The following is a 26,054-nucleotide window of genomic DNA, read 5'->3' on the forward strand; positions in this document are numbered from 1 at the left end:
TATTGGGGAACATAGGTATTGGGGAACATAGGTATGAATCCGCACCGGGCATGGCAACGTGGCCCGTATAATAAAGACAATAATAGAGGTTAATCCACAACAACTATCAGATAGGCTCATGGATGGGCTATAAGTTGGATTCACGAAATTGCAGAAATGCTTCACAACAGTATGGTTTAATTTTACTCGAAAATAGCAAGAAAACTACATTTTCACTCCTTTTAATTTAAATTTGTATATGTTTTGTGTTGACTGTAGCAGAAACATAAATGTTCTTCATACAAAAATTATAATCGATTATAATGTGGCACCTTTCGCCTTTCGTGGACGGTCTGAATCATGCCAGCAACTCCAACAGAAACGTGATTAAAGGGAAAATACAACATTTGCAAATATCAAAAAATAAAACTACCAAATCATTTTGAAATACCTTGCTGGACTGAGTGAATGACAGTGTAAAGCATCCTGTAAAATCATGGCACCTGGTATACTGTCATTTTCAATTGGTATTTTTGTATCAATTTCCAACGCTGGTCGGCTGACCAGCGTTGGAAAAAACTGACTTTTTTCAAATACTGGCCCCAATTGACCATCGCACTTGTTTCTAATCGATTACACACCTATGAACGGGTACAAGCCAGCTAGACTGGTTCCCTGACCTTACAATTCCCCAATGTATGTAAACTGTTCTGTTTCTTCTTATATGGAGTCAGGGAACCAGACTACAGGAAAACGATTGTTTTTCTTGGTTTTCATAGCATTTTTGAACCCAAAACCTCAAAAAAGTCAGTGTAACTATATTTGCTATATATTTTCAACCCCCCAATTCCATCCATTTCTGAAAATTACAGCAAAAGCGAATGATGTATATTCCCTTTAACAGAAAAGTGTTGCTGTTAAGTCAGCTGGAACTAGCTTCTGGCCATAGCTGAGAGATATTGGGTAGAAATAGAAAAAAACTCGAAAGAGCGGGAAACTGAAAAAGATTGTTGACGTTTGGGATGTTGAATCGCTTTTCGATTTTCTTTCGACCAATCATTGGAGTTTTCCTAGTTATGAATAATGTGAATAAATTTAGAAATTTATTCACATTATTACAAATGAATTTACAATTTGGCACACCTTAAAGTTGGTGCATACGTGCTTTTAGATTGTGGCACCTATGATTTTCAAATGGAATGGATAATTTTCGACAAGCATTACATTGGTTATGAGCTTTCAAATGAGACATCGCACGGAATAATCGGCCCACGACAAGTAATCAATTAATTAATTTCAACTATTGAATTAAGAGCGGGACGCTCCTAATTCGTTCTGAATATAGTGTGCGCAACTGGAGCGCGCCATTTAATTAAAAGCCACTTTTTAAAACTGCAAAGGCCTGCAAAAACAAACAAGCACATTTATTTGTTACAGGACATAATATTCCTTTAAATTTCGTTGGAAAACAAAATCGAAATTTTGAAGACAAAAAAGCACGTATTAACAACGACTTGAACTTGATTTAGAAAGTGGGGGCCCAATAAGTGAAATCTTTACACCGTGGCTAGATTCGAGTTAACTAAAAAACTAAAGAAGAGTAACTAAAACTGCTAAAATTACGTAACGTCCTTAGTTTTTTTCTAAACTGAATTGTCATGGAGTGAAACTTTGCTAAATTAACTTTTTTATTATAGCTTAAAAGTACCTTGTTTCTACTCTGCATATATACCACTACCTATCGTATGAATATTCTCAATGTTTTCAAGCCAATTAACTATATCTATTGGCTGACCAATCATTTTCATATGATGTTTTGAGACTGACCAATCACAGCTCTTTAATCTCGATGTGTGGCCAATCACAGTCCTGGAGACGGAAGGGGCCCATTCACCTCCACCACAAGTTTTCCCTGACTTTTGCCACTATACATATACTGTCAGAAACACAAGGATACAAAATAATGCATTAAGACTCGTCACAGAATTCCCGCTGGAAAGTATGAAACAAAGTGACATTTAAAACTATATACAAGGATGTTGCAACTGATAATGTAGTAACCAACGGATAATGTATCACCAACCGATAATGTCAAACAAATTGACCGATACTGTATCACTAACCGATAATGTAACAGAAATTGACTGATAGTGTAGTAAATGTTACTACACTATCGGTCAATATTTGATACATTATCGGTTAAGACCGATAATGTAACAACAATCGACTGATAGTGTAGTACATTTTTTACTACACTATCGGTCAATTTGTGTGACATTATCGGTTAGTGATACAGTATCAGTCAATTTGTGTGACATTATCAGTTGGTGATACATTATCCGTTGGTTACTACATTATCAGTTGTAACAAAGGATAAATGACTTCCCCAAAATGTCCCAGCCGTGGTCACGTAATTCCGACACAGCCATACTTACATCAATTGCATCCACAATGCTCTCCACTCCTTTGAATGCTCCTCTCTCACTATTCTGCCCACGATCAACGCCCACTTTGATTGCTCCCTTGGCAAAGAGAGCAGCTTGTCTGGCACACGACTCCTGCCACTGATCAGCGAAGGTAAAGAGCAAGAAAGCAGTCACGCTGGCAGACTTACCAAGCAACTGCAAGACAAAACCGACGACTTTTTTTAATATATAAACACTTTTACTCTGGATTTTGCAGATTCGCTGATTAATTATGCAAGACAACCGCATCTTGACCTCTAGAATTGGCCCAATTAGCGGGCGCTTTCTATATCGAGTTTTCGGTCATTCACCCGTTGCGCGTCAAAGACATGGATACAAAAAACCTGTGACACGCGCTCTGTATCATGTTACTCGATATGCGCCCGGTTGTTGTTGTATTACAAAACACTGCATTCGAATTGACCAATCAAACTATTAGTCCTGACTTGGGAATGAAATGACGTCACAATTAAAGTAAAATCGACTCCGATTGGCTGGCTTGCGGCTTGCATATTATCTGCATGCTTAGACATATTAGACGTTATTCAGGAGACTTGGCTCAGTGGATAACGGGTGACACTCAGACTAGGATTTTGCCGGAGCCCGACCAGAGGTCTACTGATTTCTGAATGAGTTTCTCTGGCAGGTTGCCTGACTGACTGTCTAACTGATTGAATAACTGATGAGTACGAATATATGGTGGCCCTGAAGGGACATCGCATATCGCAAACGTGTGCGCATACGTATGCGATGTCGCGAAATTTATCGCAAATGTGTGCGCACACGTATGCGATGTCGCAAAATTTATCGCGAATATGTGCGCACACGTATGCGATGTCGCGAAATTTATCGCGAATATATGCGCACACGTATGCGATGTCGTGAAATTAATCGCGAAAATTAATCGCACAAGTTTGAAACTTGCGCGCGCAAATTTCAAAGTTGCGCAAGTAGCAAGTTTGCGCTCGACAGTACTAGTAGTAACGATTGCACGAGGAACAGCGTGCGCGCGAAGGTTTATTAGTCAGACCCTATTTATATCTAACAGTACGTCTAGATTCCAGACTAGCTGCTACAACTCCCCAGTTCATTAGGAATTTTACTGAAAGGTATGCGACAAGGTATGCAATAAAATTCACGACATTGCAAACAAATTCGCATACGTGTGCGCACATATTCGCGAATTGTTTCACGACATCGCATACGTGTGCGCACATATTCGCGATTAATTTCACGACATCGCATACGTGTGCGCATATATTTGCGATAAATTTCGCGACATCGCATACGTGTGCGCACATATTCGCGATAAATTTTGCGACATCGCATACGTGTGCGCACATATTCGCGATTAATTTCACGACATCGCATACGTGTGCGCATATATTTGCGATAAATTTTGCGACATCGCATACGTGTGCGCACACATTCGCGATAAATTTCGCGACATCGCATACGTATGCGCACACGTTTGCGATATGCGATGTCCCTTCAGGGCCACCATACGAATATCATCTGAAACGGAGACGTAGAAAATTCGGAAACTCAGGGGACACTAAAACCCTGGCTGTGATGATGACGTAAATGACACTGAATGGCTACTCACAGCGTACTGCGCGCGCGTTTCGAAGATTGCACGCCGGGCGCCCCCATAATGCGCTCGCGTGCTTTGCACGTAACGTCAAGTACGAGAAAAAAAATATGATTCAAAAGTCGCGATGCCTGTATGATATGGATTATGTCAGCCGCGTTTTTCGCAAAAAAAACCCCCATGTATCTGTGGTTGTAAAGGCACGAAAGGGGTACGTACATTTAATACAAATCTTTGCTAATTAACACAAGGTCCAAACGTTGTGTTTGAAAGGATTGATTCTTCAAAATCACAACTTTTAACATTTTAAGATGGCGTCGGCACGTAAAACGGATAAACTGCAACCCTAATTATAATGTACCGTATTTTGGCACATTTAAATTACACAATTCCAGGGGTTACGATCGCGCAAGGCATGATGGGAAACAACATGGCGCTGCAAGATCGTACCCACGGGGCACGAGGTTGAGTAAGCTCCGCCCAGTGCGCACATGGGCAAATTAACACGTGCTCTTCTCCAATGCCACGCTGCATTTTCCTTCTGCGCGCATCATACGCGCGTGCACGCATGTCGGATTTTTGTGCATGCACGTCGGACATAAATCACGGCTGTGATTGGTCAGAACACCATGGGGCGGTGCTTACTGGATCGGTCCATTACGCAACTAGACTGCGTCTTGACCTCTAGATTCTGACCATTCAGCGGGCGCTTTCTATATCCAGTCTTCGGTAACTCGTTGTCATGCACATATATATATACACCTAGACACGACGTATGTTAAAACTTTGAAGTTATGAATTGTGTTCGCAAAATAGACTGCAGGATGCGGCCTGTAACGATATTTTAATGTTACGCGATGAGCGAACGTCCTGTGGCTTCGTATGATCATCACATCATAAGTATCGCGTGTAATTGACCAATCAACAACTAAGTCCTCTTTTCGGCATGAATTGACGTCACGTCGACTCCGATTAGCTGGCGCATGGGGTCGCATGAAATGCTTAGATATATCACACGTTTGACCGGAGACAGAGAGAAGGGGGCTCCGTTGGACCACGGGTGATGTTCAGACTACCCCAAAACATATACATAACACTCTGATTAACGCTATTCCTTACCCGAAACGTTTCCTCGGGTTGTATCGTCGGTGCTACAATCTGTGATGCCTTGTATCCAGAGATGAAGCCAATGACGATAAGGCGCCCTTTGGCGGCCAGGCTGTACACAAATTCAGCAACAAGTTATAATGACTAAATACCTGTAGTTGTTAACTTTTCCTACTAAATTATATTGCTGACTTCTGAAGCCCCAACAAATAAATACAATACACATGACTTCCTCTAATCAATACTTCTTGTATGTTGATGTAGATTTTGAGACATCCCTGAATATATTAATAAGGGAATTAATATGTGCCTGGCAAGTTTTAAACAAATACATTTAAAACCGGCTAATGGCCTGCATGGACGCCGATAGTGGCCCGAGCCAAAGATGAGGGTTCTTATCGGTGACCAGTCGGTTTTAATATCGCCCACGCACATGGATTATTTTCCCAAGTCAAAAATACCTTTCGGGCAACAACTCAAAACGAGTCATAAATTCAGAAGAAAAAAAAATCCTACGTTTTTGCTCAACAAAGTACTTGTTTTGTGAAACACCCCTCTGGCCATGTCTGTGGTATGTGCCTCGTGCGAGTAGTGCCAAAAAATCTCCTTATATGGAAATTGGCGCGCGCGGCGCGTATTGCGTGATGTGGCGCAGAACACAGGAATTGTATTGAAAACCAGCCGGTGTTCCATCAGCGGTTTACAACCACATGACGGGCTCTTGACCAATAGGAATAGGTAAACTGTCTCAGGTATTTATGAATAGACATTTAATTGGGGTCTGCCCTTCATCGACACCGAGTATTATCAATAAGCATTATAAGCTCATTATCTGACCGAGAGCTTGCCAGAAAAAAAATTCACAAGCTTACTCGAGTGGGACTCGAACGCACGACTTGCTGCTTTCTAGTGCAGACGTCTTAACCCTCGACCACCGAGCTTGCGGAATCGGTTATAGTGGATAAGCTGTGAAACTCCTTACAAGTATCATTCCAGTCCCAGTTGATTTAATTTTCAAAAATATCTAACAATACTTCATATGGTTCGTTTTTTAAACTATAACCAAAATCACATGACTTTATGATCCACAAAATTGATTTCATCTGAACGTATTTGAATTCCACAACTAGCCACAGAATGCTTACTTATGAAGACAGGTGTGAAACATTTCTCCACCAACACACTCAAACACCACATCCACTCCGGCCTGAAATCAAAGAAGGTTTTAGACATGAAAGTCATTAATAAGGGAATAAATATATATATTATGCGCTTGGCTGGTTTAAAGCAAGTCCGTTTTTAAGACTGACGGAGGGAATGGACGCTGATATATAATAGCCCGGCCGGTCTTAAACGGACTTGTACTGTTTAATACCGGCCAAGCACATATTTATTCCCATTCATACCTCCTCGTTTAAAAAGTAAAAACAAGCGAATACCTATACATTTCCAACGATTTATAGTTTAACAGGTTTACTTCGTGTTTTTTGAGCAACCCTTTGGCTATTTTATGGTATGCGCCTCGCGCGAGTAGTCGTAAACAACTCGTTATATGGAGATTGGCGTGTGCGTGGCGCGAACTGTTCTTTGTGACGCAAAACGCAGCGGTGCTGATGTAAAGTGTAAGTTTAATACTGACTTACTCGTAACATTTGCGCAAACTGAAGTGTTTATGAACGTTCAACATTATAAAAGGGTATAAAAGGGACCAGATTTCATAGGAATCCAAAAATCATGTGACACTGGAAAAGTGTTTAAGTCCAGCCAGCTGGTGTTTTATCAACCGTGTAAGACCATACCACGTGACGGGTTCTCACCAATAGAAATTGGTAAACTGTCTTAGGTATTTACCAATATCAGAATATAAACCTGGAGATTCGCCAACTAGCCAATGTAAGACACTTATTTACTGTAAGAAATAATGAATGAAATAATCTAACAACAGATTCATCAGATGAACATAATGAACGACCGAGAGAACTTTAATAATTAACCCATCAACTAGTCCAATCAAAAACGCACCTGATTGACTGAAAGAATTTATGAATAAATTAACTCATCGACTAGCCAATCAGATTAATCATCCGATTGACTCAATGAATTTATGAATTAATTAACCCATCGACTAGCCAATCAGATTAACACCTGACTGCCTACAGAACGTATGAATCGCCAATCCAAAGAAAGGGACTCAAGAAAACGATTGTCTTCAACTTACAGGGTATTCCTTCGTCAGCACTTGGCCTAAGTCTTCCGTCTTGTAATTAATGGGCCTATCACAGCCAAGACCCTTGAAGAAAGCAATAGAAAGATGTATTTAATGCCAAGAACACAACACCATACACAAACAAACTATTTGGGTTGTAGTCTTAAAAACTCATTATCTCCAAGATATTTAGTGGACTTTACTTTTCAGTTCAACGACGACGGAAAGATATGAGAAATTATATTTTCATCCTCATAACATTCCTTCAACTCGTACCAAGGCTGTAAATAAACAAAAAAGCAAAAAACAAATGAACAAACAAACAACTACAAAGCTTGTTTAATACCTTAAGGAATTCCACTTTGGAATCTGAAGAGCAGGTTCCTATAACATGACATCCTGCCAGTTTAGCATACTGGACCTGGATTTTAAAAACGAGAATATTAATCTAGCATCTAAAGTTTTTTTAGGTCAAATTGTTTTCAAAAAGCACAAGCAAAAGTGAGAATATTAATCTCGCACCTAAATATGTTACGGTTAAATGTTTTTTTATAAGCAGAAGCAGCACTGCGCGTGCATGGCGTGCCACACCAAAACAGCATCACTTCGCATGTGAAGTGGGTGTGTATTTAGTGGTGCTAATTTAAATAATTAAAACGCACCTAATAACAACATGATGCAGTTGTGGTGTTTAAGGATTTAGTACTGATGAATTTTTGCCTGTACACCAAATTTACATCATTGTGTGGACACCAAAACAGCACGCACACTCAGGTGTGGTGCGCTTTTTCGGTGCTAATTTAAATAAACTGAACGCAACAAACCCCACGCACAGTTTTCAGGTTTAATACCGTACTAGACCTGAGACCATATGACGTAATGGATTTGTTTGCATATGCGCTTTACTATGGGAGCGCAGTCGGGACGCCAGACGAAGTAGAGACAGTCTACTACATAGGAAAGCGCACATGTAAACAAAGTCTCAGGCCTATTGTTTGCAGGGTGCCCAAAATAACCACAATTCACACAAATGGTGTCAATTTGGTGTACACCAGCTTTTGAGAAACCATCCATACCAAAACTGCACGTGCACATTATGATGACAAGGAGCAAAATAAAAAAAAGGGGGGGGGGGAATTGTTGGGCCACAAACCAAAGTTTTGGTTGATACTCACCGCAAATTGTCCTGTCCCTCCGGCAGCAGCTGAGACAAAGCAAATTTAAAAAGTCTGGTGAGTAAAATATACCTACTGCTCACACTGCGGGGTGAGTAAAAAAAAGAAAAAAAAAACCAAAAACAGAAGGAAACCAAAATGGCGCCCTCTATATTTAAGGAAGTTTTGCATGCGGCACTTCCCTGATCTAGGATGTGAAAGCCCCAATGAATAAGCTTTTTGTGGTAAAAGAATTACATGTATTCATATCGCTCATTTACGTGTCCAGTTTGAAAACTGTGTTTGTTTGGAAATGTACATGAGTGATTTGAATGATTCTTTTACTAAACGAAAGCTAATCATTTGGGCTATAGGGTGATATATGCAGAGCTTCTTTCCCCCAAAATAGGGGGGCGCCATTTGGCTTTCCTTTTTTATTACTCACCCTGTATGCATCCAAGAAAAATGCTTGTTTATGATCACTATTGGTAACCATTTCATCATAAATCAACAGGTCCAATGAATATATTCTAAAGTTTTTTTTTTGTTTTTTTTTGCTTTCAAACAAAATACGAATACAATTTCCCTGTTTTCCCGGGAAACATTTTTTTTTGGGGGGGGGGCAGGAAACAGACAAACAAGGGAATGTACAAACAAAACAAAATAATCCTAAATTGAGGTGAATTTGAATAAACCAACCTGTCACCAGAACAGTTTCTCCTTCTTTAATCCTTCCAGACTGAAACCAAACAAAAAAGAAAAGAAATCATAATCTGTTTTATATAACATGTACATTACTTGGTGAATTTTTAATGTTACTCTGTATAAATGTCACTACTGAAAACATGTATATAAGATGATGTTTGGGGGTGCGCAACGGAACCAGTACCCGAGTACCCGACCGCTGATGTCAGGAACCGGTTCCAGATTATGGGATTGAGTACCTATAACCAACTTTACAAATCACTTAGCAACTGCTCAGACAGTGAAACAGAAAAAGAAAGGATTCGAATGTCATTTGTGGGAGAATGGAAAACCAAAACAGCATTCACGTTTTAACACGCAACAGATGACGCTCGTGTACAGTAAACCTGTAAATCCCCTTCAGACAACTTCAAATATTTGGATTGGTTTCTTTTTATGCGGGTACCCGTGTTTGTTAGCCAGTTTGGTATTACCTCTGCGCATGTGTACATCAAGATTTGACGATTTCTCTTTCGGGATTAACATTTCATCATATGCGTGCTAAAGCATAGCGGGGTACCAGCAAAATTGAAGAGATCGTCGTGTTCGGAAGTAACATTTTGCAAAAAAACGTTTGGACAGCGAGGTATTTTTAGGTGTCTTGTGTGTCCAAACTTTCGGGCGAACGAAAGTATCCATCTATTTTCGATTGCACGGAAAATTACATAGAATGCAGATTCGGTTACCACGTCCCCCATAGGCTTGTGTGCATTTCTCTGCCTCGTTTATCCCGAAAAAAAAAATTAGTCGAATCTTGTTGTGCACCAGACTATTTTGGAACACCGAACTGGCTTAAAGGGTTGCAGACCAGTAAATAAACTGCCATAGACCCTAATGATAAATGCCCCCACTTCAGAAATTCGGGGAAAATACCCACAACTCTCCAAAGGTGTTCGAGACACACATCAAATTAAAGTATATTACATCATGTTCATTTTCTTCTAAATTTTTTGGGGTTATTCTGATAACTTTTAGGAGAAATTTCCATCCGAAGATGATCAGCCCTCCAAGTAGTCCTGAAGCCCATCGCCATTTTGAAAAACGGTGCTTACACTCCATTGGAAAATAGAGCGCTATTAGGGCCCCAATTTCATCCAAATGTCACTGAAACACAAGCTCACAGTCCTGTGCACGGCTTCCACCCATATTTTGTACAAACCCTCAAGTTCATGGCCCACAAGATGCTCAAATATTGAAGAATTTGAGGGCATGCAAATCGTGATTTGGCCGGCCAAGCCAATTTCGGACCGATTTACTGGCCTGCAACCATGGCACACGGCTCCCGTACTATATACCATAATAAGCCTTTTCGGAGTTCCAACTGCGCACATTCGTAACCTGTGACAACGCACATTATTTGTCTCAAATGCCCTTTGACAGTACCCACAATGCACAACCTGTGCGCGATAACCACTTAAGAGGTGTTTGCACAGTAACAACCAGAACCAGAACCAGAACAAACAGCCTTTTTGTAAAGTCAGTGGCGCGATGTTGTCAAAGGCCATTTGAGACAAATAATGCGCGTTGTCACAGGTTACGAATGCGCAGTTGGAACTCCGAAAAGGCTTATATGCACACCACTTAACATGACCTTTGAACTTACCTCTCTTAGGCTTAAATCAGCCGTCATTCCGCTTAGTAACAGACCAAGATGTTCAGGCTTCACCGACGGGACTGGGATGGCCAACTTAGCTGGAATTACCTGCACAAACATCATAATTTCAAACTTTCCGTTTAAGTCTCATTGTTCCATTGGTTTCTTGCACTTTTTTGCCATGGATTAACCTGACGGGAAGGAATGTTGCATGCAAACACGCCTAGGAAGTGTATAAAGTGTATAAAAATAAAGTGTATGCTCCAACCGAACTGTGGTTGCGTTAACAGTTTAATTCATGAGTACTGATTAAATAAACCAGAACCCATACCACTGATAAATTGACCAATACAAACTACAACATGGTGCTTGTGCTCTTGAGCAAGGCACTTTACCATTATTGCTTTGTCCTTCGGATGGGACGTAAAGCCGTATGTCCCATGTGTTGTATAAAGCACGTTAGAGAACCCAGTTACAACTATCGCTAAGAGAAGGGGTTTGCTCCGGTTTTTCCGGCAGTGGCTGCAATATGCGCCGCAGCACCTTGTTAACCCTTATAAAGCTGCTACATAATGGGTCTCACATTTCTCACAAAACTTCATTTACCTGTCTTTAAAAACAAAACTTAATTACCAGCGCCTTGAGTACAATTGTTGGTAGATACGTTATGTAAGACTCCGCTATTAGTATTATTTAATAAATATTGTATAATACTGCCTCTGTTTTTTTGCCCATTCATCAGGTTTTCTGATTGTTTTATGACATCTTAAGTTATTATTTATTGACACTGTTGTGCTGGTCAAATAAGGGACGTGTATACAGGACTAATCAAACTGACCTGATATTCCGAAAATGCCCCCATTTCCAAGTAGCAGCACACGCCTTGTCCAATCTTGACATTTTTGACTTCGCTACCGACGCCAACAACCTCACCCACAGCCTAAAAAAATGGGTTATGAAAACGTTGTTCACAACATCATTATACACACAGAAAATTTGTTAAGAAATTGATAATATAATCACCACACGTAATGCCGTTATGAGTGTGATTGTGAAAATTAGGGCTGTACCGCATATACCGAGTAGTCGAATATTCGATCGTCATTCGAATTTTCGAATAGCTTTTTGCCGATTTGAATATTCAAAGAAAAAAAACACACACATACATAAACACGAATGTGATGTTATGTTACCGTAAACTTGCAGCGCTTTATTGTCAGGTATCACTTGTTTGTTGACTGCAACCTTTTCTTGCCGACGGGGGTTCAGTGTTCACATCTTTTAACAGGTTAAAACACTTTACACTTATAACATACTTTACTTACGACAAAACACTCCAGCGCACCATATCGAGCACCGCACGTAAATTTTAACCGGCGCAGCATGCATATGGCAGTATACAAATAACGAATGTTTGTGAGTGCGATGGTAAGAATAATTTCATGAGGTGACAGATTAAATGTTCTATTCCACGAGGCGAAGCCGAGTGGAATAGAACATTCAATCTGTCACCGAATGAAATTATTCTTTCCATCGCACGAACGTAAAACATTCGTTATTTGTTTTATACAACACCTGAATAAATTCTCGTCATTTGATTGGTAAATTATAAACTACAATTTATTTTAATTTTAAAGATGTTGAACTACCCCTTCACGAAAATGTTTGAACCCAACGCTGTAGCGCTGGCTCTTTGGAACAATACGCGCTACGCTGAACGCGCACACCAGCATGCATTTTGCACGCAAATACCGCGTCATGGAACAAGCGCAAAGTGAAACGGTATAACGCATGGGTATAACGCATGGTCGCACCGTGCATTATACCGAATAATAATATGTCACGTGATCTACAATTCACCAATCAGATGACGGGGATTTATTCACAGGTGTTGTATAATTTCGAATATCCGAATATTCGGTGCAACGCAGTTCCAAGTATAGTAATTGAAGACTAAATTATTCGAAAATGGACAGCCCTAGTGAAAACTGAAAAGTAAATTACGAACAAAGACAAGTTAGCAAAAACTCGAGTGTCCGGTGAAAAAAATGTGTTGACATTTCAGCACGGATATTAACCCCCCCTCCCAAAAAAAAGCTGGATACGCTGATGCACTGACGGAAGATGCCTTTTACTGAGAAAGTGCCCCTTTTTGTAGATGCCCCCCAGTTTGAAAACCGTTCCGCCTCCGCTGGATAGCAAGATGAGCTATGGGTACAAAGATCCCTGGTTCGAATCCACGTCGTCGCTGCTCATTTTCATCGACCATTTTTTCTTCTCTGAATTTATCGTTGAGATAAATTTTATTTTAATGGCAAAAAAAAAAACGAGAACCTAATTATGTGTCTTGCAACGATTCATAGGAAAACTGAATTATGCATGACATTTGAGCAACCCACCTACGGAAAAAAATCGCGTGCATGAGTGGCGAAGCCTAGTCTATGTAATAGACCATGGTTAAAGCCACGACGGCCTTGGCGAAAGGCTAATCATCAGGTAAAATTGAAACCCAAATCAAATACAATGGCCTAGGCAAAAACTGATTGTTGCGCGACAAATTGCATCATGGTAAAGTGATGGTAGCTGTATTAGTCAGACAGATACAGGAAGAGACATAATATTCATACATCTATAGCGCCACTTTTATGATGAAGGTGTTTTTAGTAATTACAACACAGATAGGATCTTTGGGAGACACTTTAGAGTCATAATACCTTTGGGGGACATATGGAAGTAGGAAGACATTTCAATGTCTCCCTAATACCTCAGCTCATATTTAGAGGCAAAATTGTAACGTCGCAAATAGGCTAGATTGATTGCTCGTAGTCCGAAATAGTAAAACCACCAAAACTCGTGGGGCTATGATATGGTAAAATTTGAATTCGGGGTCATTAAAGTTGGAAACAAAATTGTGCACAAGTCTTCGGGAGTATCTCCCTACTATACAGGGTGTTTCAATAAAAACAAACCCAATTTTGAAGAACCGGTATGGACAGACTGAATGTTTACTGGCTATAAAACTGGTATCATCTGAAATCGCAATCTCTATGCTTTTCAATGATACCTTTTTTACATTTCCAGGGTCATCACTGAGCGCCACTGTCATGAGATTTTGATGCAAAATTGCAGTTGGTTCACTTTCATGTCAAACACAATAGGCATGGTGTGCATGAGAATAAGTATTCAAGAAGAAGACACGAGTGCATAAAAAGAAAAAAAACAAAAAACAAGTCAGGTTTGTTTCAAAACTGGATTTTATTGTTCGTCATGAATTTCTCGTTTTGACCCAAGCCACGTTCAAAAAAATGTGCCATTTTCCCAAGGATTAACATCCAAGTTATTTCACAGACATTTCCGTAACAATAGGCACACCGTGCTTAGTGGTGTTTTTTTTTTTTTTTTTTTTTTTTTTTAAGAAAGTGAACCAACTACATTTTTGCATCCAGTTTTCAAGACAATGATGATCACTGATGCATGACTCAGAAAACCTAAACATGGTATCATTGAAAAGCATAGAGATGACGCTTTCAGATGATACCAGTTTTATAGCCATTAAACATATCGTCTGTCCATACTCATTCTTTAAAGTTGGGTTTCCTTCTGTTTTTTGAAACACCCTGTAGTGGGCCCCAAAACAACATTTGTAAAAGACAGATATCAATACAAACCATAAGAAATAAAACTAGCACATAATATTAGATAAAACCGTGTGACTACATGGGCAAGGGACCAGCAAAAACAAACACAAAGCACGCTAACCTGCAAACAAAAATAGGAAAAGTATACAAATACATAAAACACATACTTAAATTTTACGAAGCGTTATTGAACAACCACAGAGCAGTGTACAGAATTTAGATGGCTATTTCCGTTTAACTTTGATCTGCATGCTGGTATACCATTAAAAAGTGTGCAATGGGGAAGTAATGGACTTTTTGCTTGGAACATTCTAAAGTGTAGTTCACTGTCAGTAAGCGTACTGTGTTCTTATGGGTGCATACCTATGATCCCCAATACCGATGTTTCCCGAAATCCTTACCCTATAACCCTAACCCTAACCCCAAGGGCGGATCCGGGGGGGGGCCAAAGGGGGCCATGCCCCCCCCCCCAAAAAAAACCGAAACCAATTGTGTTTTTTTTTTATGTGACGTCGCAATAAAGGCAGGCAATGAGTACACCACCATCTTTTCCTCAAAAAACATTGGCTAAAGTGGTCAGAAATTGCCTCAGATCGCACCACGGAGCATCGAGAATCCAAAAAAATGCCGTAATTTTTTTACCCACTTTTTGGGAGACACAATTTTTTTTGGGCCCCCCCCCCAGAAATCTAGAAAAAAAATCCATTCTGTCAAATTTTCTGTCAAACTCGTTTCTTTGACAAAAATTTTGTCAAAGTTAGCCGAAAATCGGCTAAAACGGTCAGCCAGATAAATTTATGGGGGGGAGGGCTGTTGTCACCCACCTCAGATCCGATGTTAAAAGGAGGTTTATCGGCCCGGTTATATCGGCCGGCAGTCTTGTTGACATCGCCTGCGTTTATCCCGGCGAATCTGTTTTAATGGAAATAAGCCAAGGAAATTGTGCTTGAAACTCCATTTACAAGTGTTATAATATATAATTAAATCAGATTCCTAGGGAGTAAGGTGGTATTCCAACTCATGACGTCTGACTTTGTAGCTCAAAGACCTTTAAAGGGTACATACAATATTTGTTTCCATGGAACATATCTTGTGCAACTTTTTACTCCTCTTAATTATATGGAAACTTTACTGATTTTTCCTTTTTGCTTAATTGTATTGAAAAGTGCAATTCTTTAAACATTTAACATTTTCTATGTTTTTCCTGTCACCCAAGGGCGCTGTTGCTGTGATGTCACACTGTTCAATTTAGGAGTGTTCTGTTTAACGAGTGGACCAAAACAATCTCCTGTTAAACACATTAATCGCAAGAAAAGTGTGTTCATTACCTAACGATACTAGCTGCCGTGTAATAAGCTGGCACAACAAGGAATCACACAGCAAAATATCCACAATTCTGGCAACTTTTGGTACTGAAATAGCTGTAACATTGAGGTTCTGCCTAAAATGACATCACTCTTTTGCTCATGAATATGGAAATTCGAATTGCATAAAAGCAAAAAAAGGCACCAAAATACGGTACAAAATGGCAAAAAAAATTCGAAAATTGGGTTGAATGGGACACAATTTAATTCAAGTTGCTAGACATTAATTCAACATTCTTCCTCATATACAAAATTAATGTCATAATTACATGTGATTATTGGAAATAAATTAAAGTCAAACCAACATTTATCATAAATCACAAAATCGTGATTTTTTTTAACAGCCCTGGTTCAGGGGACACGTACCTGTTACGAACGAGTATTTCTTGTGGTCCCGGTTTTAGCATAGGAACGGTTTCGATTGACACTGCATCTCTAAAGTGTGGAGTCAACTTGGTGCAGACCAGCTTCCTAAATGTGGCAGGCAGTGCCACATCACCACTTGCGGTCCTCTCACTGCAATGCGGATCAAACAGTTCAAATATTATTAGGAATAGATCATTTGCATTTACCCCCAAAGTAATTACCTACAGACTTGGAATCAAGATCGCACTGGTACTAAACACCTCGTGAAAATATTCCGTCTGGCTTGCTGTCATTTAGAAGAAACCAAGATGATTTCCAACAATCACTGAATTGACTGAGTTTTCGGAAATACAATATACCGAGTGCCACGGATAAAACCGTGTTCTGTGATCAAAAGAACGTGCAGTGAGTTTTCACTGCTTTCTCGAATAGTTTAATAATCCACTGAGCTGAAGCCTCAACAGGATAGGTTTTTATCTTTCTTCTTTGGGACTTTAACTGGCGCTGTTATTGGACACAAAGAAAATGCTTGAAAAGTAGACCCAGTATAAGCCGGGGTTCTAGAACTCTTTTTCTTTTTGTTTTGCGAATTTTGACTTTGGTCTTGGTTTGGTCTTAAGACCGACCAAAGTCAAAATTCTAAAAAAAAAAATTAAAAAAAAGGTCTAGTACCCCATCAGTTACTGGGTCTACATGAAAAGCAAATGGAGCCTGTGTGTTGTGATTTGATCATCACAAACACTAGGCAACTATAATCAATCAACCTTAAATGCACAAGGACGCCATTTTCGATCGTGTTCCCTGAATCTATTTTATAAATTGTAAACTGCTGAATGAGATGGTGCCAAACTATTTTATGATTGGAGTGTGTTACAAGCCTCAATACCATTTTTTTTTAAATGTGGCTTAAAACATTGGGGGTGTGTTTAATCCCAAGTTTTAAATTATTCATCGGAGCAGACTACTGGTGTTAATTTGTAATGAATTGATGTTTCATTGCCGCTTTCATTTTTACTCGCAAGTTCCAAAAAAGAAGACTTTTCCTCGTTGTCAATTTAATGTTGCCGACTCGTGAATCAAGTATATTACTCAAAATACACTATAAACACTTAAAATCACATGCAGATTGGTAGTATTGCCTTAATTAATAAAAGATTCAAATTTCATAATAAATAATCTCGTCACATAAAGATGTTGTGGAACTATTGGTAAATTTTGGGCAAAACGCGGATCCGGCCACGACCAAGTCCGTTTCCCAGGAAAACCTCAGCACCTAGCTTGACCAGCCAACCTGTCCCATTATGCAAGAGTTTGTTTGAAAGGATTGAAGCTCTTTTAAAAGAAATGTACATTTTTTTGTTCAAATTTGCTGTTTTTCTGTCAAATTACCATTTTTGCAGAATTCTGCCAGAAATCTGCCAAAAAATCCATTCTGTCAAATTTTCTGTCAAACTCGTTTTTTAACAAAAATTCTGTCAAAGTTAGCCGAAAATCTGCTAAAACGGTCACCCTGTGTATGACCAAATTAAAGATGGGCACCAGAAATGTATGATGGCTGCTATGATGGCTGCTATGATGGCGTTCCGTATCAGAAATGGCGTCAATGACGCGTCTAATAGGCTTGATTAATATAGGGCGCACACGAATTTCGCCTGCTTCGGAGTTGTAGGCAGAAGGGCTATTTTTACGATAAGCCATCTATAATTTTCAGAAAAAAAGGAAATCAGTCGTGCTATTTTTAATTACGAAAATAAATTCTAGAATAATTATGAAGAAATATTGTCACAAAAGCTCAACTGATACTTCAAATCTACTATAAAAAAAACCTCACTTGTTCTCCCCGTCCGTTGCGCACGTCGCCATCTTTGATCTTGCAAATCCACCTCGTGAGCAGGATCCGTTTATCTGTGCAAAACAAACAGGCCCGATGTAAGCTCAGATACAGAGTGACTGCACGCAGCCAAGTTACGCCCAAAAAGCTTCACATCTGAATGGGCACGACGTGCAGAGTAAACACATACAAGTCAGTGTATCTATTGGGCGCTTTGCACAACATAGCTGCATGAAATTATGGAAGCGCCGCTATCTGTATGCGGGCGCCAGTACAAGTACGGTAAGGTCATGAATAATATTCGTCAGCAACACCACGAAGTAACACCCATTACCAGTAAAAACTAGCAATCGGAGAAAACGGCATCTAAAGTTGCACGCCTTCTAAAACAACACTTTGCGTCAAAACGGCAGAGTATTTTCAGTTGGGTTTCTCGTTGTGGACACTTGATGAATTGAATTGCTGTTATTCACCCGTTTGGGTATTAAATAAACAAGAAATAAGAGAAAAAAGTGAGTGTTAGTTCGTGAAACCGAAAAACTGTAAATTTTCGTTTTCACGAAGTAGTACGCTTCAATGTATTATCGAACTGTATGATAAATATCGCACTGTATGATATATGAAACAAGTGATTTTTTAAAAATTTGATCGGAAATTCGAAGCTTTAAAAGCATTTAGTAATTAAACCAAACCTGACATAGGATTCGTTAGAGATAATAGTCAGAATCTGTTGGTCGCGGAACCAGACCAGCGATATTGGACAGATTACCAGCGATGCTGCAATGTGTGGCAGGAAAAGTACCAGAAGAAAGGTAGATATATCTGTATTAATATCGCATGAGGGCGGTGTTCATAACGAACGATGTGCGCAATAAATTATCAGACTTTCTACAGTCTTTCAGCAAAAACAATGCTTCGCGGGATCATTTTGATATTGTCATTTGTTGATCACAATGATCTGGGAAACTGGGCGCTAGAGGGCTTTTTTTCGGAAGTGTCCTTACAATCTCCTGGATTTCCAATTGGGCTTATTTGCTAGGTGGATGGAGGGGGCGAACCTGCATTTTGTGCAAATTATGCGAGGCCCATCAGGCCTATATTGAAACGGTTGAGAAGAAGTCAATTAATATTGAGTTTCGGCTTTATACATTACGCCAAGGCCACGGCCTCCCCCTATCAAGTGTTGTTATGATGGAGATAGGGAAAAGGGGGAAGATCGATCGAGCACCCTAGCGTCAAATGATGTGTCCCCCCTCCACCTTCGAAGTTTCAATTCCCCCACCCGAAACAACAATGAATCTCGATCAGCCCGTGCATTAAGCCCAGCGCACTGCTCGGTGGGGATGGGCCTGAAGAGAGCGGATGAACTGGTCTCATAACATTTATGGTTTAACAAATCGACAAAAAAAAAGAAACAAAAAATATCACAAAGATCATAAAATGACAAAATTTAAATCCTCGGCTACTTTTTGCAGGCAATGACGTTATACTTTGTTTTATTTGGATTCACCATTATTTAACCTAAGTTTAACCCGTATAAAAAGAAGTGGTTATCCACCATGTCACTGATGTTTATGAAGAAGAAAAAAAATAGAATGGAACATAAAATAAACCCACAATCAACTGACAAAATGGAGGCAACGACTTCACTGGTTCACCGCGATGCATTATGGGAAGCACCGATCATGCCAATGGGTCAGTAAGCCCATTATATTACTATGATAACCGTTACTTTTTTGACTGCCTTGTATAGACATATACGTACCGTATACTCTACGTAAATAATTGAGTTTGTTCGTCGATGTTTTTAATTTATAACTCATGCGACAAAATCGGTTTCATTTGGTTAGGCCACAAAAAAAGTCTCCGGTTTCTGGTATGGAGCTTGCCTAAAAAGTGGTGCGGCGACGCGGCTTTTTTTTTTTTTTTACCTGATTTTTTTTGCTTTGCTTCAAATGTCGGCTGATGACTGCAAATGGTGCCCGACTAAACTTAGTGCAAATATATGGGAGTCCAGAGAGGCCACATAAAGCTTATTCTCGACCATAACCCAATCTAAAAACACGTTAAAATTGTGCAGCAGCAGGATTCCAGTCAAACCAGCGAGTTTGGCGGTTTTGAGACATCATCTTTCATTGAAAAAAAACTTTTTCATTTTGCCGAAGCGCATGGCTACGGCGACGCGCGCGCATACCAGAAACCGGAGACTTTTTTGGGGGGGCCTTAGATATTGGTTTCTAAGACCCTCATAAATAATACATTTAGGTAAAAATTGGTGTTAATTTTATTAAATGAACCAAGCACTAAGGTATTAGACCGAAGTATATTTTGTTTTTGACTGTGATCGCATTTGCTCTCAAAATACAACGCGGTAAACACTTAAAATGGTCTAAAAGCATGTCTCGTCACTTTATCAAGGAGTAGTACGTATACTAACAACAATACAGACATATGAACACAAAACTGCTGAAACCCTTTCACCCCCGTTGAATTAAATTACCAAAAATAATACTTAAATGTTCACGATTTCCCGCAAATTCAGTAACTAAAGGATAGTTGGTCACTATTTTCAGGACAGTTAGGAGGTCATTATGTAGACACCGTTGTTGCTATCATGTTAGTTTCTAAAGACGGACAGATTCAATTTTGACTGAGTGTAAAGATGTAAGATTTCTGTAATTTCAACCAATATTTCAGTGTGCGCTTTTGTACCACAACACTGCAAAAGCTGCGGTGTTAATTATACACCATTGGTATCTATATATGACCATCTGGTGTTAAATTTTACTGGTGTTGTCCTATATAGATACCAAATGGTGTTTAATTAACACCACAGTTTTTGCAGTGAAGTTGTTCACAAGTTGTTTACCAGGATTGATTTTAAATCTCCTCAGTGCATGCAATTGGGGAACTAGCTTTCTTGGTTATAATAACAGATTTTGAAACTCGCAGGTGATTTCTTCCGAGTGTTTCAAGGTTGAATGGTCTAATAACTAGAATTATTGTTTCCACTTATAATTTGACGTTTAGCACGGTCTAAGGATAGCTTGATCAGTGGTCATTTCGCATAGTTACTGCTAGGTGACTCTCGATGAAGGGACGACAAAGTTGACTGTCAAGGAAGCGTCTCACAGAAAGATGACTAATGTGATGGCCTGATGGTAGTTGGTGGTCCATGAGGATCGCGCCCTACAATGAGACTAGAAAGAGAAAAACATCAGATTTAAATTATATTAAAGGTAAGTCAACTCTAACACAATCAGTAGTCTTTTTTTTTTAGAATGGAGTAAATGAAATGCATTCCACAAGCCCTACTTCACATAACAGTATTTAAAAATCGTTAATTTGACATGGTATGACGCAACATTATTGCCTTATTATCATGGCAAATTAAGGATTTTTTTTCTGGTTATTGAACTTCGCCAGCTTATCCAAAACTGGCGATTTACTAAACCACGTTCATGTCTACTTACTTATTATTTACTTCGACACACCGACAGGACAAATATCTGTAGTCAACAGAAACAAACGTCCAAACTAATCAGCAAATCAATGCTTAAATGTAGACAGGTCTTATCCTCCGGACATTTGGCCTCCGTATAATCAATAGGGGAGGGGGCGCTCGTACCATATACTTTCAATGGGGGCGCTGTTCAAATCCCACAATCATTAACACTGTATCACAGAATAGTGTAAATACCCCCGTAACCCAGCTGGCTCTGTACTCATTTTGTTCACAGGGGTACATTATTACCAGTATAATTTGTGTTGGGTTTCAGAACAGGGCAGGGGGAGGGGTGTCACATTTGTAAAGAATTTCTATGAAAAAAAAATGAGGTCGACCCCCCCCCCCTCCCCTAGGATCCGCGCCTGCACCATGCTGGTCTTTGGGTTACTCACTAGTTTCGCAAAGATCTCCACCGAACCCATCGGGGCAAACGCACGAAACCTCGACAACACCGTCCACACAGGTTGCACCATTCTGGCACGGATTGCTGCTACACTCATCGATATCTGAGACACGAGAAATGACCGTTGATGGATGTTTCGGTTTCATATGTGGGGTCAAATTTTGGTGTGGTATTGAACAGTGCTTATAAATTAAGTTGTTAAAGTATCGTCAAAAGAGGTATACTAGGTGACCTTTTAATAAACTATACTTTTCGTGTAAGACGAACTGCAGCGTTCATTCTCTTGTTTTCAACTGACAATAGAACCAAGGAAATGCTTTTTTTTTTAACATTTGCTACTATCATAAACTGTTCAGGGCTATACAAAAATAATGCCCCCCCCCCAAAAAAAGGGGGGTGCTGTCGGGATTGGAATCATTTACCTGGCTATATCAGTCATCATAGCAAGACCTCAGTTTAATGCCCAAGGGCAAATGATTCCAATCCCAAACCACATCAGCTTTTTTTTTCACATAATGCAGGATTTTACACAGCTTATATAACACAACAATGAATCTGATTGTGGCAAGGAAATTGGTCACAGTGTCCAACAATGTTATTGTAATCAATTGCCCATTGTGCAGTGATGAGTGGCTGAAATTAAATGCAACTCACAAGAATTTAGGCCAATGATAAGGAGCATCTGCACAATCAAACATTATAAAAATTGACTTCATTGTTTTGTAGTTATTTCAAAAATAGTTAGACGGACACCTTTTCGGGACATACTGTAGAAGTTTCAAGTTTTATCAAATGGATTTTTTTACCACGATGACACTACTGGTAAGAGTATACGGTAAGTAATCTATTCGACTTTCAAACTTACTGATCTCGCACATGGCACCCTCGTAGCCAAGGGAACAAACACATTTGGATCCCTCTTCGTCGTCTTTCATGCAGATTCCATTCTCACAGGGGTTAAGAAAACATCCTTCAATGGCCAGTTCTGAACACATGCGGAACAAACCCCAAAATGCAACGAACATCATACATACGTAGGGTCTATATTTATATAAAGTATTCTACTGTCAACCGAATATTACTGAAGGCAACCAGATAAAATGGCCTGGCGCTAGATCATGTGACATTTGTTTACACAATTGGATATTGTGGTCACGTGATGCCAACTGTAAGCAAACTGTATTCCTCTGCACTGCATGTCTCTCGAAATCTGAGTAGTTTAAAAGTGTTAACATCAACTGCTTAATGTTTGCCAAATAACATGCTGTTAGAAATATCTTATTCAAAATCAAAACCTGTTAAGAATATTCTACGCCTCACTTGTTTCGCAAAGATCTCCACCGAACCCCTCCGGACAGACGCATGACACCTCGACGACACCGTCCACACAAGCTGCACCATTCTGGCACGGATTGCTAGCGCACTCATCGATGTCTGACACGAAAAGGAAACATTGATGTAAAATGTTCATTCAGACCAACCTTTACATTTGGAAAGCCATTCTAAATGTGTGATGAATCTCGAAAGATAATAATATTATTATAACATGAACATGTTGTTTATTCAAATTTTAAAAAAGGTTTGTTCACTAAGTCTTAAGCCATCCAATCTCTTTATCTGTAAATTTGCAACCTTTATTGGTATTGCTACAAAAGCTATCTTCGTCTTGACACATTATGCCTCAAAAACTCTAATTACGAATTAATTCATCCACTTGACTGAATTGTTCATCTGATGGTTTCAAAACTGCTTCTTTTTTCTTCCCAGGTAATGGTTGTTAATTAGATGGAGACCGCTTGTAAAGTATTGTTATAGCGCCCCTTGAACAAAGCAATTGGCTAAATGTGGAACAGCCAAGATAGTAATGGATAGATCAGTTCATATAGAGCACTGGAACGGCAATCCGCAGGTTGCAGTTCAAACCCCGCCCCTTTAAATGTCTTTGTTAAACTATAAAATTATTGTTCAACTGAATTTTTGTTTTAGATTCAGAGAATGATTACTTATGAATGCAGCATTGCCGTTTCCTACACCCAAACTTACTGATCTCACACACGATGCCCTCAAAGCCAAGAGGACAGACACATCTGGATCCCTCTGCACCGTCTTTCATGCAGATTCCGTTCTGGCAAGGGTTAAGGAAACAACCTTCCAATTCTAAAAAAAAAAAATATATTGAAAAACAACAGAATACAACGAAAATTACCTCTATGTGTTGCTCAAGAAACGCTCAATTGCCAGAACATAAGTTAGGCGTAAACCGAAATACTGTGTTAAGAGGTTGAAGAGAAAACATTGCGCCAGGCATGCGAGAACGCACCTATTAAATATTGTAAAACAGAAAAAAAGAGAACCGTCAAATATTCTCTGGTGAATATGGCCTCGTTGCATTGCTTAAAAAAAATACTATTATGGACAACCCTTCCCGTTGAAAGAAAAAAAACAAAAGTCTAATGCAATGAAACCATCACTGGACTGGACATTGAAAAAGTAAGTTTACTTTAAAAAAAAATATTTTCATGTAGGCTTAAACATAACCCTGTGGCCAAACTTTAGATGTGGAGACTATTGTAATTATTTTATGCCTGCACTCACTTGTTTCGCAAAGAGCTCCACTAAATCCATCAGAACAGACGCACGACACCTCGACGACACCGTCCACGCAGGTTGCACCATTCTGGCACGGATCGCTGCTGCACTCGTCGATATCTGATACGGGAGAAATTGAATCCCGGTGAATAGCATGCCCTCACAATGTACGATTAGGAGTGCTGGAACCAATAAACGATCGACGTACCTTTTCTTTGATGAAAGGTATTTTGTTGAACTGATGGCAGATTCGACCCGGATTCGCGTCAGATTTTTTCGGGTCAAAACAAGACTTCTCCGGGCACTCTCTAAATTCCAAAGAGTGAAATTAGGGACTAGACGTTTCAGAGTGAAAAACACTCTCATTTTCGATTGACATAGTCTGAAAAATGAACCACTTTGATAAAGTCGAAGCTCGAGTGAAACCTCGATCTTTACGATTGAACGAATTTCACTTTAAAACGTCTAGTCCTTAGTTTCCGACTGTGGGAGTGAATCTTCACTATTTAGAATCTAGAGAGCACTTCGACCAAAAGTGTCATTTTCACACGACAAATTGGATTCAATTCAGGTTTGAATCTGACCCGGGCCTTTAGAGTGTGCTGAGGCCATTCGATTTGCTTTCAATCAGAGAACATACTGACAAGAAGGACTGTATAATTACAATGTAGTGATGGCGCGATATTGGTAACAATGTTATGTGCAGCTACTGGTTTCGCAACTGGTACAATGAGTCACCTATTATTGACTGCATTGAATTCTTCTCATGGGTATAAAGTAGTTTGTGAAAGTTTCTTCCGTTTTCCCCCTAAAACATTCAAGAGGATTAGTTTGATCCATTTGATTTACAGTTCTAATGATAATTATCTTATTTCATACCGTTACAGTCAATAATGAAATAATGAAGGAAGTGTTATTTGTATTTGCCTACGTTACCACAGTTATAACAAGGACCAAAAAACTATTCATTGTTTCAGGCTCAAACTTACTGATCTCGCACATGGAACCCTCGAAGCCAAGGGAACAAACGCATTTGGTTCCCCCGATGTCGTCTTTCATGCAGATTCCATTCTCGCAAGGTTTAAGGAAACATCCTTCAAGTTCTGAAACACGCGACAGAATAAAAAGAAAGAATAAACACAAAACACTGTTTGGGGTTTTAACCGAGTCATACACAAAGGCGTAATGTTGGGAGGCTACACCACTGAAGGTACGCAATAAAAAAGTGCGAATAACTTTGTGATAATACAAGTACAGTCTTAAAAGTCCCTGGGCAAATTTGGTTAGGATTCCGGACCACATTCCACCTGATAATATTCAGAGTCAAAATAACACTTTTTAGCACCAAAGTGATTCTTTTGTTTATGTTTCCGGATCAAAACAACCCGAAGAAATGATCCAGAGAAGTGTCATTTCGACCCGGAAAATGTCAATTTGACCCGGAAAAGTATCGGGTCAAATAATAACCTGAAGTCCAGTTCAAACATGATCCGAATTGCGGGTCAATTGTGATCC

The 26,054-nt window shown here is 39.5% G+C and overlaps 2 protein-coding genes across 4 annotated transcripts in view; both read right to left on the reverse strand.

Moving 5' to 3' along the window:
- Positions 1 to 875: 875 nt before the first annotated feature.
- On the reverse strand, positions 876 to 18,268 carry LOC119736037 (prostaglandin reductase-3-like). Its single transcript, XM_038210030.1, has 13 exons — positions 18,040 to 18,268; positions 16,209 to 16,358; positions 15,303 to 15,390; positions 11,679 to 11,780; positions 10,850 to 10,948; positions 9,202 to 9,241; positions 8,524 to 8,552; positions 7,695 to 7,769; positions 7,361 to 7,432; positions 6,288 to 6,349; positions 5,155 to 5,254; positions 2,415 to 2,600; positions 876 to 1,915 (listed from the first exon to the last, which is right to left on the reverse strand). The coding sequence occupies exons 1-13, from the start codon at positions 18,069 to 18,071 to the stop codon at positions 1,841 to 1,843; spliced, it is 1,110 nt and encodes a 369-aa protein (XP_038065958.1). The 5' UTR covers positions 18,072 to 18,268; the 3' UTR covers positions 876 to 1,840.
- A 1,989-nt stretch (positions 18,269 to 20,257) lies between these two features.
- The window catches only part of LOC119735907 (fibropellin-1-like), a 29,254-nt gene continuing 23,457 nt past the window's right edge, over positions 20,258 to 26,054 (reverse strand). The window contains exons 27-34 of one of the 3 annotated variants that reach the window (XM_038209853.1): positions 25,529 to 25,642; positions 24,546 to 24,659; positions 23,994 to 24,107; positions 23,271 to 23,384; positions 22,816 to 22,935; positions 21,940 to 22,053; positions 21,513 to 21,548; positions 20,258 to 21,239 (exon numbers count right to left, since the gene is read on the reverse strand). In XM_038209853.1, coding sequence (XP_038065781.1) covers positions 21,520 to 21,548; positions 21,940 to 22,053; positions 22,816 to 22,935; positions 23,271 to 23,384; positions 23,994 to 24,107; positions 24,546 to 24,659; positions 25,529 to 25,642 — 719 coding nt within the window. In that variant the 3' untranslated portion in view covers positions 20,258 to 21,239; positions 21,513 to 21,519. The remainder of the gene's footprint in view (positions 21,240 to 21,512; positions 21,549 to 21,939; positions 22,054 to 22,815; positions 22,936 to 23,270; positions 23,385 to 23,993; positions 24,108 to 24,545; positions 24,660 to 25,528; positions 25,643 to 26,054) is intronic. The other 2 variants (XM_038209854.1, XM_038209855.1) reach the window with 2 other exon arrangements.

Source organism: Patiria miniata, unplaced genomic scaffold (assembly GCF_015706575.1).
Source record: "Patiria miniata isolate m_02_andy unplaced genomic scaffold, ASM1570657v1 HiC_scaffold_29, whole genome shotgun sequence".
In the NCBI taxonomy this organism is placed as follows: domain Eukaryota; kingdom Metazoa; phylum Echinodermata; class Asteroidea; order Valvatida; family Asterinidae; genus Patiria; species Patiria miniata.

Coding starts and splice junctions, on each gene's coding strand:
- LOC119736037 (XM_038210030.1), bottom strand. CDS start 18,071: ATGGCGACGTGCGCAACGGACGGGGAGAACAA. Junction 8,553..9,201: donor AGAAACTGTTCTGGTGACAG/GTTGGTTTATTC, acceptor GCTTTGTCTCAG/CTGCTGCCGGAGGGACAGGA. Junction 2,601..5,154: donor AACCCGAGGAAACGTTTCGG/GTAAGGAATAGC, acceptor TTTGTCTTGCAG/TTGCTTGGTAAGTCTGCCAG.